This window comes from Mobula birostris, chromosome 3 (genome assembly GCF_030028105.1).
Source record: "Mobula birostris isolate sMobBir1 chromosome 3, sMobBir1.hap1, whole genome shotgun sequence".
Lineage (NCBI taxonomy): Eukaryota > Metazoa > Chordata > Chondrichthyes > Myliobatiformes > Myliobatidae > Mobula > Mobula birostris.
Window position 1 is genome coordinate 95,693,338 of NC_092372.1, and position 12,215 is coordinate 95,705,552.

The 12,215-nt window shown below is 43.5% G+C and overlaps 1 protein-coding gene across 1 annotated transcript in view; it reads right to left on the reverse strand.

The window, feature by feature from the left end:
- Window positions 1-1,105: 1,105 nt before the first annotated feature.
- The window catches only part of LOC140195187 (N-acylethanolamine-hydrolyzing acid amidase-like), a 36,141-nt gene continuing 25,031 nt past the window's right edge, over window positions 1,106-12,215 (reverse strand). Inside the window, exons 9-11 of the mRNA XM_072253103.1 lie at window positions 7,229-7,257; window positions 4,927-5,020; window positions 1,106-4,843 (exon numbers count right to left, since the gene is read on the reverse strand). Of these exons, the coding sequence (XP_072109204.1) occupies window positions 4,796-4,843; window positions 4,927-5,020; window positions 7,229-7,257 (171 nt within the window). The 3' untranslated portion in view covers window positions 1,106-4,795. The remainder of the gene's footprint in view (window positions 4,844-4,926; window positions 5,021-7,228; window positions 7,258-12,215) is intronic.

The following is a 12,215-nucleotide window of genomic DNA, read 5'->3' on the forward strand; positions in this document are numbered from 1 at the left end:
GATGGGCACAACAGCAAAAGACCATAAACATATGATCAGAGACCACTTTAATTAAGTACAGGAGGTACCTAATAAAGTGGTGCTGAGTGTACATTTGTTTTCACTAACTTTTTCAGGTATTTATAGAAGCTTCAGTGATCAGTAGGAGCCATGTATCTGCTTTCTATCTATATTGTGTTTGGTGTTGCGCATTTATTATGTTAGTCAAATGGTTTGGAGGCAAGGTAGAAGGGAAGAGTTTAGTTACATATTCATGCTTTGTCGTTAGTGTGGGCAGAGCTAGAATGTGAGCCAGGGATGAGATTTTTTTGTTGACCGCTTAAAATTACTTAAGTACTCTTAAATTCACTTAACTACATTTGACTATTCTTGAATACATTTAAGAATGCTTGGCTTAAGTACATTTAATACGCTAAAGACTCTTTATTTTGCTATATTGCTAGTTTTAATTTCATAGATTTTTTTTATTGTTTCAAGATTGTTTTGCTAGTTTCTTAATAAAAGATTGAATGTATTCCTTGACTTTGAAACATTGTTATTGAATTGGATAGTGTGCCTTGCAGGATTAACTCCATCCCCTCCACCACCCACCCCCAGCTTATTCTCTGAACAGTTTGGGTTTGTTCGAGTAACCGCTACAATCTGCAACTTATTCTCATTGTTCTTCTCTTTTTCTCAGTCTTCTTTGTCCTCCTTTCTGAATTCTAAACTATTCTCAGTCATGAGGCCTACTGCTTTCCTTGGCAGTTTAATATTTCTTCTTTTCGCATCTACACTTTCTTCATCTCCTTTCTAAGCTGTAGTTGAAATTTCTATTCCAACTTATTTGTGTGGCAGAAGATAATTACTGTAATTCATAACATACATACTTTAAATGTTACCCATTGCCTATCCATTATCAACCTATTTAGTTTAGTTCCCCGATTTATCAGTCAGATTGTGACTCTTCCTTTGTTCATATTTAGGACCCTAGCTTCTGATTCTACAACTTCACTCTTCCAAATCAGCTTTCAAATTGTCTAATTTTACTAAGGATGAGACATCTGTAGCGAAAATTTCCAAAAGGTTTTGGAAAATAAATAAGTCACTCTACCATCTTCAGTCATATGTTGCAGAAAAGTGAGATTTATTTATGCACCATCAGTAAAATCAGACATATGATTATGACAGAAAAGAAAATGAAACATGATAACATCCGTGCTATAATTCCTCATTGCCAAGAGGGAGTCTGAGTCTAATGACTGGCTATTACAACACTGCAGATTGTTTCTTGTGTTTAATCTTTTTAGACTTTTTTTTAATCTTCTGAAAATTTTTAAAAAAATTATTCAGATAATTAGTATTTCATATTGGAATTGATTTCTACAGCTGTAAGAGCCCTTTCTCAGCTCAGCTTCTGCTGAAACCCTTGTCTTTTTATTTAGTGTCTTCATCGTCCCTTATAAATTCTTCAGGAAGTCCCGAAATTGTATTCAAAATTTCATTCATCTTGCTATAGCTCTGCCTTTTAAGATGTTCCTTTAACCCTATCTTTGCTATTTCACATGAATCAATGTACATATGCAAAACTTGCAAAGAACTGTGTATGACTTTTACATAAGAAATCTATCACTAGACATGGACTCTGTTGACTATTGACTGACAATAGGGTTACTCGTACTGGAAAGTGCTAATTACGACATGTTCAGATATAATGATAATTACTCTACAAACATAGTACAGTACAGCACAGGAATGGGCCATTCAGACAACGATATGCCAAACCAGCTAAAAAGCAAATAAAAAACACCCAAACACTAATCCCTCCTAACTACACCATGTCCATATCCTTCCATCTTCCTTACATCTATATGCCTATCCAAACATCTCTTAAAAACCTCTAATTGTTTACCCCTACCACCATACCAGGCAGCGCATTCCAGGCATCCAAAACTTTGAGTAAAAAAACCTACCCCCTCTCACCTTCAATGCATGCCCTCTGGTATAAGACATTTCAACCCGGGGAAATAGACACTCTCTGTCCACCCTATCTATGCCTCACATAATCTTGTAAACCTCTATCAGATGTCCCCTCAGCCTCTGATGCTCCAGAGAAAACATGAACCTGGAAAATTGGGTGAGGCCTGACAACTTCCATATACCAACAAAATATTACTGTCAATAGAGAAGGTGAAGAGATTCAAATCTTCCCTTAGCAAGGAGTGGTTAAATCTTCCCTTTACAACTGACAGATGAATTCCCTGAGAGTGCTTGTGTCTTTTTCGTAGATTGCCCAAATTATTGTTTTGTCAGCCAACATTCAACTGTGAGTCTAGTTGCGCCACATGTTACTTCATTATAGAGTAAAATATTGTGTGAATATTCATCTTCCAGTGTACCCAATGCCTCCCATTTGTTCTTTAACCCCTATTGATCCTAGCCTTCTTCAGTACAGGTTTCCCCCGCCATCCAAAGGTAGAGCGTTCCTATGAAATGGTTTGTAAGCCGATTGCATCGCCTCTGTTCTGGGCCGACAATTACATGCTAGGCGGCACCTAATTAATTAGCATGTTTATTTCGGCTTTTTTCTTAAAGATGTGCTGTGTGCCTCCCGGCTACTGCTGCATTCTCTGCGAATCAGTACAGTATCTGTCTGGGACCCGGGTGTTGGGGTGGTGGGACACGGGGGTGTCATCTCATCATCGATCGGGGCAGGCAGCTCATCTTCTCCTATGACTGCCCGCCTCGATGTCGAAGGTCGAAGTTCGTCGTCGGCTGTGGCTGATGTGGAAGGCTTGCTTGACTGCTGAGCCTCGCGCATTTTTCTATCATACAGTTGTTTGTAAGCACTCAAACCATCTTGCAAATATCCCCTAAACCTACAAACCTTTCAAAATTAAAGTTGTACTTTATCATTGCAGCGAAAATCTCACGCAGTTGCTTCACTTTCTGCATTCGGTTTCGATTGTTATCCTTTCCTCTTCCAATTGCATCAGCTCTTCATCTGTCAGTTCTTGGTCATGGGATGCCAAAACCTCTTCAACATCATCCTCATCAACTTCCACAAGCCAAACTCCCTTTGTCCTTGCTTCGTTCACCACGATCGAAACGCTTAATTATGTCTAGTTTTATGATAAGTGTAACACCCTTACTCTTTCAGGCTTTTCTGACACCTCAGAACTCATCTTACTAATGGCTGCTCAATGCAACGTGTTTAAGCAATGCCGTTCCAAATCCGGGGGCGAGCAGCTGCTCGGGGTGCGCGCTGCCTTTTTTCATAACAGTGAAAACACCTTCTGAAAGTGAAAACAGGCTACTAATGTAGGTCTCTCGTAACAGTGAGGTTTCGTAAAGCGAACGTTCGAAAAGCGGGGGACACCTGTACTACAATTGGTCAAATCGTTCCTGATGCAGTGAGCAGGTGGTTTTGCCTTTGTTCTGTCATTCAGCTCCCATGTAGGAAATTGGGAATAGCTACTGGCTGGGTTGAGAATATCACAATCTTGGATATTCATATTTTAAGCAAATACCATGGCCCTTGAACAGGATGGCTAAGAAATGAATAATTCTGATGTTCCAGTCCTTTGCCTTTACAACTATGAAGCTGTCATCGAGAAAAGGTTTTGCTGTTCACTGCAATCATTGGCATCTGAATCAAATTGACCAGAGACAGGAAACCATGATGTGTTCAGGCAACGGCAGGTTAAAGCTTCTCACCTTACATGAGTTTCAAGTGCCAATATTGTGCATAGGCACGTTCATGATCCTTTTGTCTAGTTGACCACATTCTTGGTCATCAACAGTTACAAATGCACTACCAAAGTATAAACTACCACTTGAAAGTGGCCATTGGATCACAAATCATATGGTTCAGCTAGGCTGAAAAACTTCTGACTGGTTTGTGTGATAAGCCTATGTCTGCCAGCAGATCATGTTCAGCACATTCATATCCCAGTAGTGCTATGGAACATTTGTTCTGTAATGCAGTCAAACTCCAGTAACCAGCTATTCAGCCAGCTTTGGGCTGTTGGATAGATTAGAGGGATTGCCTGAGCCAACACTAGGCAGTGCCAAGGAAGCAACCAAGCCAGTGAAGGAATAACACTGAGGGAGTGAGGTGTTGAAGACAGGACACTACCAAATGTGTGTCTGAATCCATGGAGCTTAAGGAATGGCAGAAAATTGGCAAGGGACTGGCTGGAACAAGCCTTGATCAACTGGCACCTGCCCAGGTTAGCACATGATGGATAATCAAACTTTTCTAGAAAAAAAGATATTTTAGAAAAAGAGACATTTTGTTTGCTATTATGTGTCTGCCACTTCTCTGTCAAACTTTGCAGTTTTATGGCTTGCATTTAATGAGCTAAAAGTTATCACCTAAATATTACTGTGGACATTGCAGGAACTGAATTCTTTACTAAACATTCTTTAGATGCTCAGATTTAATAAAATTATGCATAGAAACAACATATCTTCCAGCTGAGCTGGCTTTGGTAATTCTGTGAATTACTGTCAATAATCTGGCAATATTCATATTTTAATTCCAAATCTGTAAACGTCTGTTAATTAGAGAAAGATATCATGTCATTTTAGAATACTCTGATTACATAAATAAAGTGAGCAGAAATTTCTTAACAAAATTAATAAGTGGATGAGCTGATTTCCAAATGGCAAGCCTTGTTAAACATTTGGTACTGAGCAGGGTAATCCCAAAGGCATGAATGTGGAATGCAAAAGCAACATTATTCAAAGAAAATCCACATTAAGCAGACTTTTTGACAAAGAGCATCTTGATATTCCTCGATGGTCTTTTGTTCTAATTCAGGACAGCAGCGTAGCCTCCTTTTTGTTCATTGATTTCAGCCTATCAATCACAATATGAATATTAATATGCAAAGCATATTTAGGAGAATATGAAAATTAAAATTAAACCTCAATTTTACTTACAAAATTCCAATTATTCTGTTTAGATCCCTTCCAAATCACTGTCTTGTAGTCCTTAGGCTGTGCAGCACACATTAAAGTTGTATAGACTGTCTTCCTGGAATTTGTGACATTTTTAAAAACATTACTAGTGATTTCATATTTATTTGAACTTACTAAATTACAATCTAGTTTTCACAGATACAACAATAATCAGCTTATTTTAAAACACTAGTTGGTCTTCATCTAAGAAGTTATTCTAATGATTCTGTGACAGCAAGTTTGTACACGATTGAACTGCTGTTTGTTTGGAGAGGCTGTACCATAATGGATAGAAGTAACACATTTTCCTAGGGTAGAAAGGAAAGGTATGTCACATCCGGAATTATTTCCAGTTAGAGGACGATTTCCTTCCACGCTGCTCTGACGTACTGGGAAATCACGTACGAGGCAAGTTACAGCAGTGGTTTGCCATTGCCTTCTGCTGGGTGAGTTGTGTTTTTTTTAAAAAAGATCACCAGCTCTTACCAGGAGCCGGCTGGATTCGAACTCGGTACTTCTCGCCCCGAAGTCCAGCGCTGATGCCATACGCCACCAGCCGGCCTTTTCCTAGGGTAAAAATGTCTAATACCAGAGGGCATGCATTGAAGGTGAGAGGGGGTAGGTTCCAAGGGGATATGAGGGGTAAGTTTTTTCCTTAGAGTGGTGGATGCCTGGAATGCACTGCCTGATATGGTGGTAGAGGAAAACACATTAGGGGCTTTTAAGAGACATTTAGATAGGCACATGCATGTGAGGAAGACTTGTATTGGTAGGAGGGTTTAGTTTTGGGGGGGTTTTTGATTTACTTTTCAGCTGCTTCCCCTGCTGTATTCTTCTATGTTCTGCAGTTTACATAGCTTCCACATAGAATAGTTCGACACTATGACCACTTTACACAAAAACAGGATTTTTTGTTTTATTTGTATACTTTTTTGTTTGTTTAATTTTTATGAATATTGTGTATCTGATGCTGTGTGTCTATGATTCTACTGCAAGTTTTACATTGCATCTCTATGTATGACAACAAATGTGACTTTCGATCTCTTCTGTGAAGAGGTCACAGGTTAGATCACCCATAAAGACACGATGAAGTTACCCCTGCTAATACCTTTGCCTGTGCTCTGACTGAATATCTTACAGTATGTTCCTTGTTCGAGGTCGAGGGCTCTCCTCCGATGGGTTGCTCTGGCAGTAGATCCAAGTACTCAAGACAGGCAACCCTGAAATCACCGCCAGCTCACTGCCAGTGGCTTGGTGGGCTGCCATACGGATGGTCAGAATGGGATGTTGTTGCCCACACACTATTAAGCAGTCAGGCAGTAACTCGTCACAACACATTGTTATTTATTTATTTATTGGGATACAGCACAGAGTAGGCCATTCCTGCCATTCAAGCCACACCGGTAAGCAATCCCCAAATTTAATCCTAGCCTACCTGCCACGGGACAATTTACAATGACCTACCAACCGGTATGTCTTTGGGCTGTGGGAGGAAACGGGAGCACCCACGGTCACGGGCAGAATGTGACCGCACCAGCAGGCAGTGGCAGGAATTGAACCCGGGTCCCTCGTACAGTAAAGCATTGTGCTAATCACTACGCTATCGTGCCTCCCTATGCGTGGCACAAAGGCTCAAAGGCAAACAGCTTGGAGGAAGGACAACAGCCATGACAGCAGGAGCGGCAGGGGATAAAGGTGAGAGGAGCAGCTGCATGTGAACAGCAGGAACCTGGCATGTGGCAAGGGAGAGGAGTAGAAGGAAAGAAGATGGAATGAGAAGCAGAGTGACTGAGAAAACCAGTGTGTTGTAAGAACAGATTCTGGCAGAGAAAGAGAGGGTCAGGGCAGCACAGTTGCGTAGTGGTTAGCACAACACTTTACAGGTGATCCAGATTCAATTCCCACTGCTGCCTGTAAGGGGGTTCCACGTTCTCCCTGTGATCACTTGGGTTTCCTCCGGGTGCTCTGGTTTCCTCTCACAGTCCAAAGACGTACCAGTTGGTAGGTTAATTGGTCACTGTAAGTTGCCCCATGATTAGGTCAGGACTAAATCGGAGGATTGCTGGGCGGCGAAGCTTGAAGGGCTGGAAGGATCTATTCCATGCAATATATCAATAAATAAATAACCTGAGGACTCACCTTAAACAATTTTGAGAGCTTATTATATTTTCTGTGACACTTTTCAGCAATGTGGATAGCACAAGTCTGTCACAAAGTTGTAAGTGCCATTCAGCAACATCTCTTTCAACATTTTCCAATTCAAGTGTAGTTAAACAAAACTTACTTATTTAACACTGGATGGATTGAAAGAACCTGCAATAAAATATACACTATTATAAAACACGAAATCAATGTAACACACACAAAATGCTGGAGGAAATCAACAGGTCAGGTGGCATCTATAGAAATGAACAAACAGTCAAGGTTTCGGGCCGCGACCCTTCTGGAGAACGGGGAAGGAAGGGAGAAGGAGGAGGAGGTAGCTAGAAGGTGACAGGTGAAGCCAGGTGGATACGAAAGGTGAAGAGCTGGAGAAGGAATTTGATAGGAGAGGGGAGTGGACTGTGGGAGAAAGGGAAGGAGAGAACCCAGGGGGAAGTGATAGGCAGGTGAGAAGAGATAAGAGGCCAGAGAGGGGAATAGAAGAAGAGGGAAAGAAGGGTTTTTTTTAAACCAGATCGAGAATCGATATTCATCCCATCAGGTTGGTTGCCACCCAAACGGAATATAAGGTGTTGCTCCTCCACCCTGAAGGAGGCCTCATTGTGGCACAAGAGGTGGTCTTGGACTGACACATCAACCCACATCTTCAATTACGCTACCAACTCCCACGTTTATTTTGACTATACCTCTTCCGACCCTATCTCCTGTAAAAATGCTTTTCCTTTTTCTCAGTTCCTAGGATGCAGCTTTCCTTTCCAGGACATCAGAGATGGCCTCCTTCTTCAAAGAACAGGGTTTCCCTTCCTCCACCATTGATGCTGCCTTCATGCCCATCTCCTCCAATTCCCAAACATCCGCGCTCACCCCGTCTTCCACCTGACCTAACAGTGATAGAGTTCCTCTTGTCCTTACCTACCACCCCATGAGACTCCACATCAAGCTCATCTTCCGCCGCACTTCAAGTGGATCCTACCACCAAACATATCTTTACCTGCCCCTCTCTCTCCGCTTTCCAAAGGGATCGCTCTGTCTGTAATTCCCTTGTCCATTCGTTCCTCCCCACTAAAGTTTGGATTTACAGCAGCTGCAGAATTTCTCATGCTTATGAAATTAATGTTACAGATGCTGTAAACTTGATACAAAGTATAAAGCTGGTGGTATATTTCATCTATAAATGAACCAAAATGGGGGAAATACTCAGCAGTTTTTCCTCCAGGATTTCCCTGCATCTTGCAGCATTCATCTTACCTTCTACCTTCACAAGTCTTCCACGGCCTGCAGTAGTGAAGCATCCCCACAGCACGATGCGGCCACCATTACGCTTCACAGTAGGGATAGTTTTTTTTGATAATGTGCACAAAGTTCAGCCTGATGGCCAAAATGCTCAATTTTGGTTTCATCAGAGCATAGCACCTTCGTCCAGATGACTTCAGCCTCTCACATGCTTCTGGCAAACTCTAGCTGAGTTTTTGTGTGAGTTTTTTGCAACAGTGGCTTTCTCTTTGCTACTCTCCCATGAAGCTGTGACTGGTGAAACACCCGGGCAACAGATGTTGTGTGCCATCTCAGCCACTGAAGCTTGTAACTCCTCCAGAGTTGTCATGGGTCTCTTGGTGGCCTCCCTTACTCGTCTACTTCTTGCACGGTCACTCAGTTTTTGAGGACGGCCTGCTCTAGGCAGATTTACAACTGCCATATTCTTTCCATTTTTTGATGATTGACTTAACTGTACTCCAAGGGATATTCAGTGACTTGGAAATGTTCTTGTATCCATCTCCTGACTGGTGCTTTTCAATAAGCTTTTCCCGGAGTTGCCTGGAGTGTTCTTCTGTCTTCATGGTGTAGTTTTTGCCAGGACACTGACTCACCAGCAGTTGGACCTTCCAGATACAGGTGTATGTGGAAAGCGGCCAGTGAGTGAGTGGGCCAGTGAAGGAGTGGAGCTTTGAGGCTTTGACTCGAGAGGCTTCAATGAGAAGAGGCAGAGGACAAGCTAGCTCGCAGTTAGTTTTTACAATGCCTCCTGAGATGGTGATGTGCCTCTCATGTGAGATGTGGCAGTCTTGGGGGAACGCCCCTCTACCGCAGAGTCACATCTGCCAGAAGTGCATACAGCTGGGCGATCTGGAAGACCGTGTAAGGAATCTGGAGCAGCACCTGGATGACCTTCGACTCATAAGGGAGAATGAGGCAGTCATAGATGAGAGCTACAGGGAGGTAGTCACACCTACGCTGTCGGAAGCAGGTCGTTCGGTGACAGTCAGAGGGGGGAAAGCGAAGGTGAGCAGACAGGTAGTGCAGAGCACCCCTGTAGCCATTCCCCTGAATAATAAATTTACCGTCCTGGATACTGGTGGCGGGGATGATCGACCAGGTGTGAGCCACGGTGGCAGGGTCTCCGGCACTGAATCTGACCCAGTGGTGCAGAAGCATGGGATGGAGAAGAGGAGAGCTGTCATCATTGGAGACTCTATAGTCAGGGGAGCAGACAGGAGATTTTGTGGACGTGAGAAGGACACCCGCATGGTTTGTTGCCTCCCGGGTGCCAGGGTCCGGGATGTCTCTGACCGGGTGCACGACATCCTGGTACGAGAGGGAAAGCAACCAAAGTCGTGATACATGTAGGGACCAATGACATAGGCAGAAAGAGGGATGAGGTCCTGAAGTGTGAGTTTCAGGAACTAGGCAGAAGGCTGAAGAACAGGACCTCAAGGGTGGCGTTCTCAGGATTGCTGCCAGTGCTACATGACAGTGATGGTAAGAATTGGAGGAGATGGCAGTTGAATGCGTGGCTGAGGAGCTGGTGCAGGGAGCAGTTTTAGATTTTTGGATCATTGGGATCTCTTCTGGGGAAGGTGGGATCTGCACAGATTGGATGGGTTGCACCTGAACTCGAGGGGGAGCAATATCCTTGCAGGTAGGTTTGCTAGCATGGTTTGGGAGGGTTTAAACTAATTTGCAAGGGGGATGGGACCCAGAGCGATAGAGCAGTGAAAGAAGTGCATGGAGTAAAGCCAGATCTAACATACAGAGAGGCTTTGAGGAAAGAGAAGCAGAATAAACGGTGTAAAGACAGTAAGGTAGAAGGGCTGAAATGTGTGTACCTCAATGCAAGAAGCATCAGGAACAAAGGTGATGAACTGAGAGTTTGGATACATACATGGAATTATGATGTAGTGGCCATTACAGAGACTTGGCTGGCACCAGGGCAGGAATGGATTCTCAATATTCCTGGATTTCAGTGCTTTAAAAGGGATAGAGAGGGCGGAAAAAGGGGAGGAGGGGTGGCATTACCGGTCAGGGATACTATTACAGCTACAGAAAGGGTGGGTAATGTAGCAGGATCCTCTTTTGAGTCAATATGGGTGGAAGTCAGGAACAGGAAGGGAGCAGTTACTCTATTGGGGGTATTCTATAGGCCCCTTGGTAGCAGCAGAGATACAGAGGAGCAGATTGGGAGGCAGATTTTGGAAAGGTGCAAAAATAACAGGGTTATTATCATGGGTGACTTTAACTTCCCTAATATTGATTGGCACCTCATTAGTTCCAAGGGTTTAGATGGGGCAGAGTTTGTTAAGTGTGTCCAGGACGGATTCCTGTCACAGTATGTGGACAGGCTGACTAGGGGGAATTCCATACTAGATCTAGTACTAGGTAATGAACCGGGTCAGGTCACAGATCTCTTAGTTGGTGAGCATCTGGGGGACAGTGACCACCGCTCCCTGGCCTTTGGCATTATCATGGAAAAGGATAGAATCAGAGAGAACAGGAAAATTTTTAATTGGGGAAGGGCAAATTATGAGGCTATAAGGCTAGAATTTGCAGGTGTGAACTGGGATGATGTTTTTGCAGGGAAATGTACTATGGACATGTGGTCGATGTTTAGAGATCTCTTGCAAGATGTTAGGGATAAATTTGTCCCGGTGAGGAAGATAAAGAATGGTAGGGTGAAGGAACCATGGGTGACAAGTGAGGTGGAAAATCTAGTCAGGAGGAAGAAGGCAGCATACGTGAGGTTTAGGAAGCAGGGATGAGATGGGTCTATTGAGGAATGTAGGGAAGCAAGAAAGGAGCTTAAGAATGGGCTGAGAAGAGCAAGAAGGGGGCATGAGAAGGCCTTGGCGAGTAGGGTAAAGGAAAACCCCAAGGCATTCTTCAATTATGTGAAGAAAAAAAGGATGACAGGAGTGAAGGTAGGACCGATTAGAGATAAAGGTGGGAAGATGTGCCTGGAGGCTGTGGACGTGAGCGAGGTCCTCAATGAATACTTCTCTTCGGTATTCACCAATAAGAGGGAACTTGATGGTGGTGAGGACAATATGAGTGAGGTTGATGTTCTGGAGCATGTTGATATTAAGGGAGAGGAGGTGTTGGAGTTGTTAAAATACATTAGGACGGGTAAGTCCCCAGGGCCTGACGAAATATTCCCCAGGCTGCTCCACGAGGCGAGGGAAGAGATTGCTGAGCCTCTGGCTAGGATCTTTATGTCCTCATTGCCCACGGGAATGGTACCGGAGGATTGGAGGGAGGCGAATGTTGTCCCCTTGTTCAAAAAAGGTAGTAGGGATAGTCCGGGTAATTATAGACCAGTGAGCCTTACGTCTGTGGTGGGAAAGCTGTTGGAAAAGATTCTTAGAGATAGGATCTATAGGCATTTAGAGAATCATAGTCTGATCAGGGACAGTCAGCATGGCTTTGTGAAGGGCAGATTGTGTCTAACAAGCCTGATAGAGTTCTTTGAGGAGGTGACCAGGCATATAGATGAGGCTAGTGCAGTGGATGTGATCTATATGGATTTTTAGTAAAGCATTTGACAAGGTTCCACATGGTAGGCTTATTCAGAAAGTCAGAATGCATGGGATCCAGGTAAGTTTGACCAGGTGGATTCAGAATTGGCTTGCCTGCAGAAGGCAGAGGGTGGTGGTGGAGGGAGTACATTCAGATTAGAGGATTGTGACTAGTGGTGTCCCACAAGGATCTGTTCTGGGACCTCTACTTTTCGTGATTTTTATTAACGACCTGGATGTGGGGGTAGAAGGGTGGATTGGCAAGTTTGCAGACGACACAAAGGTTGGTGGTGTTGTAGATAGTGTAGAGGATTGTCAAAG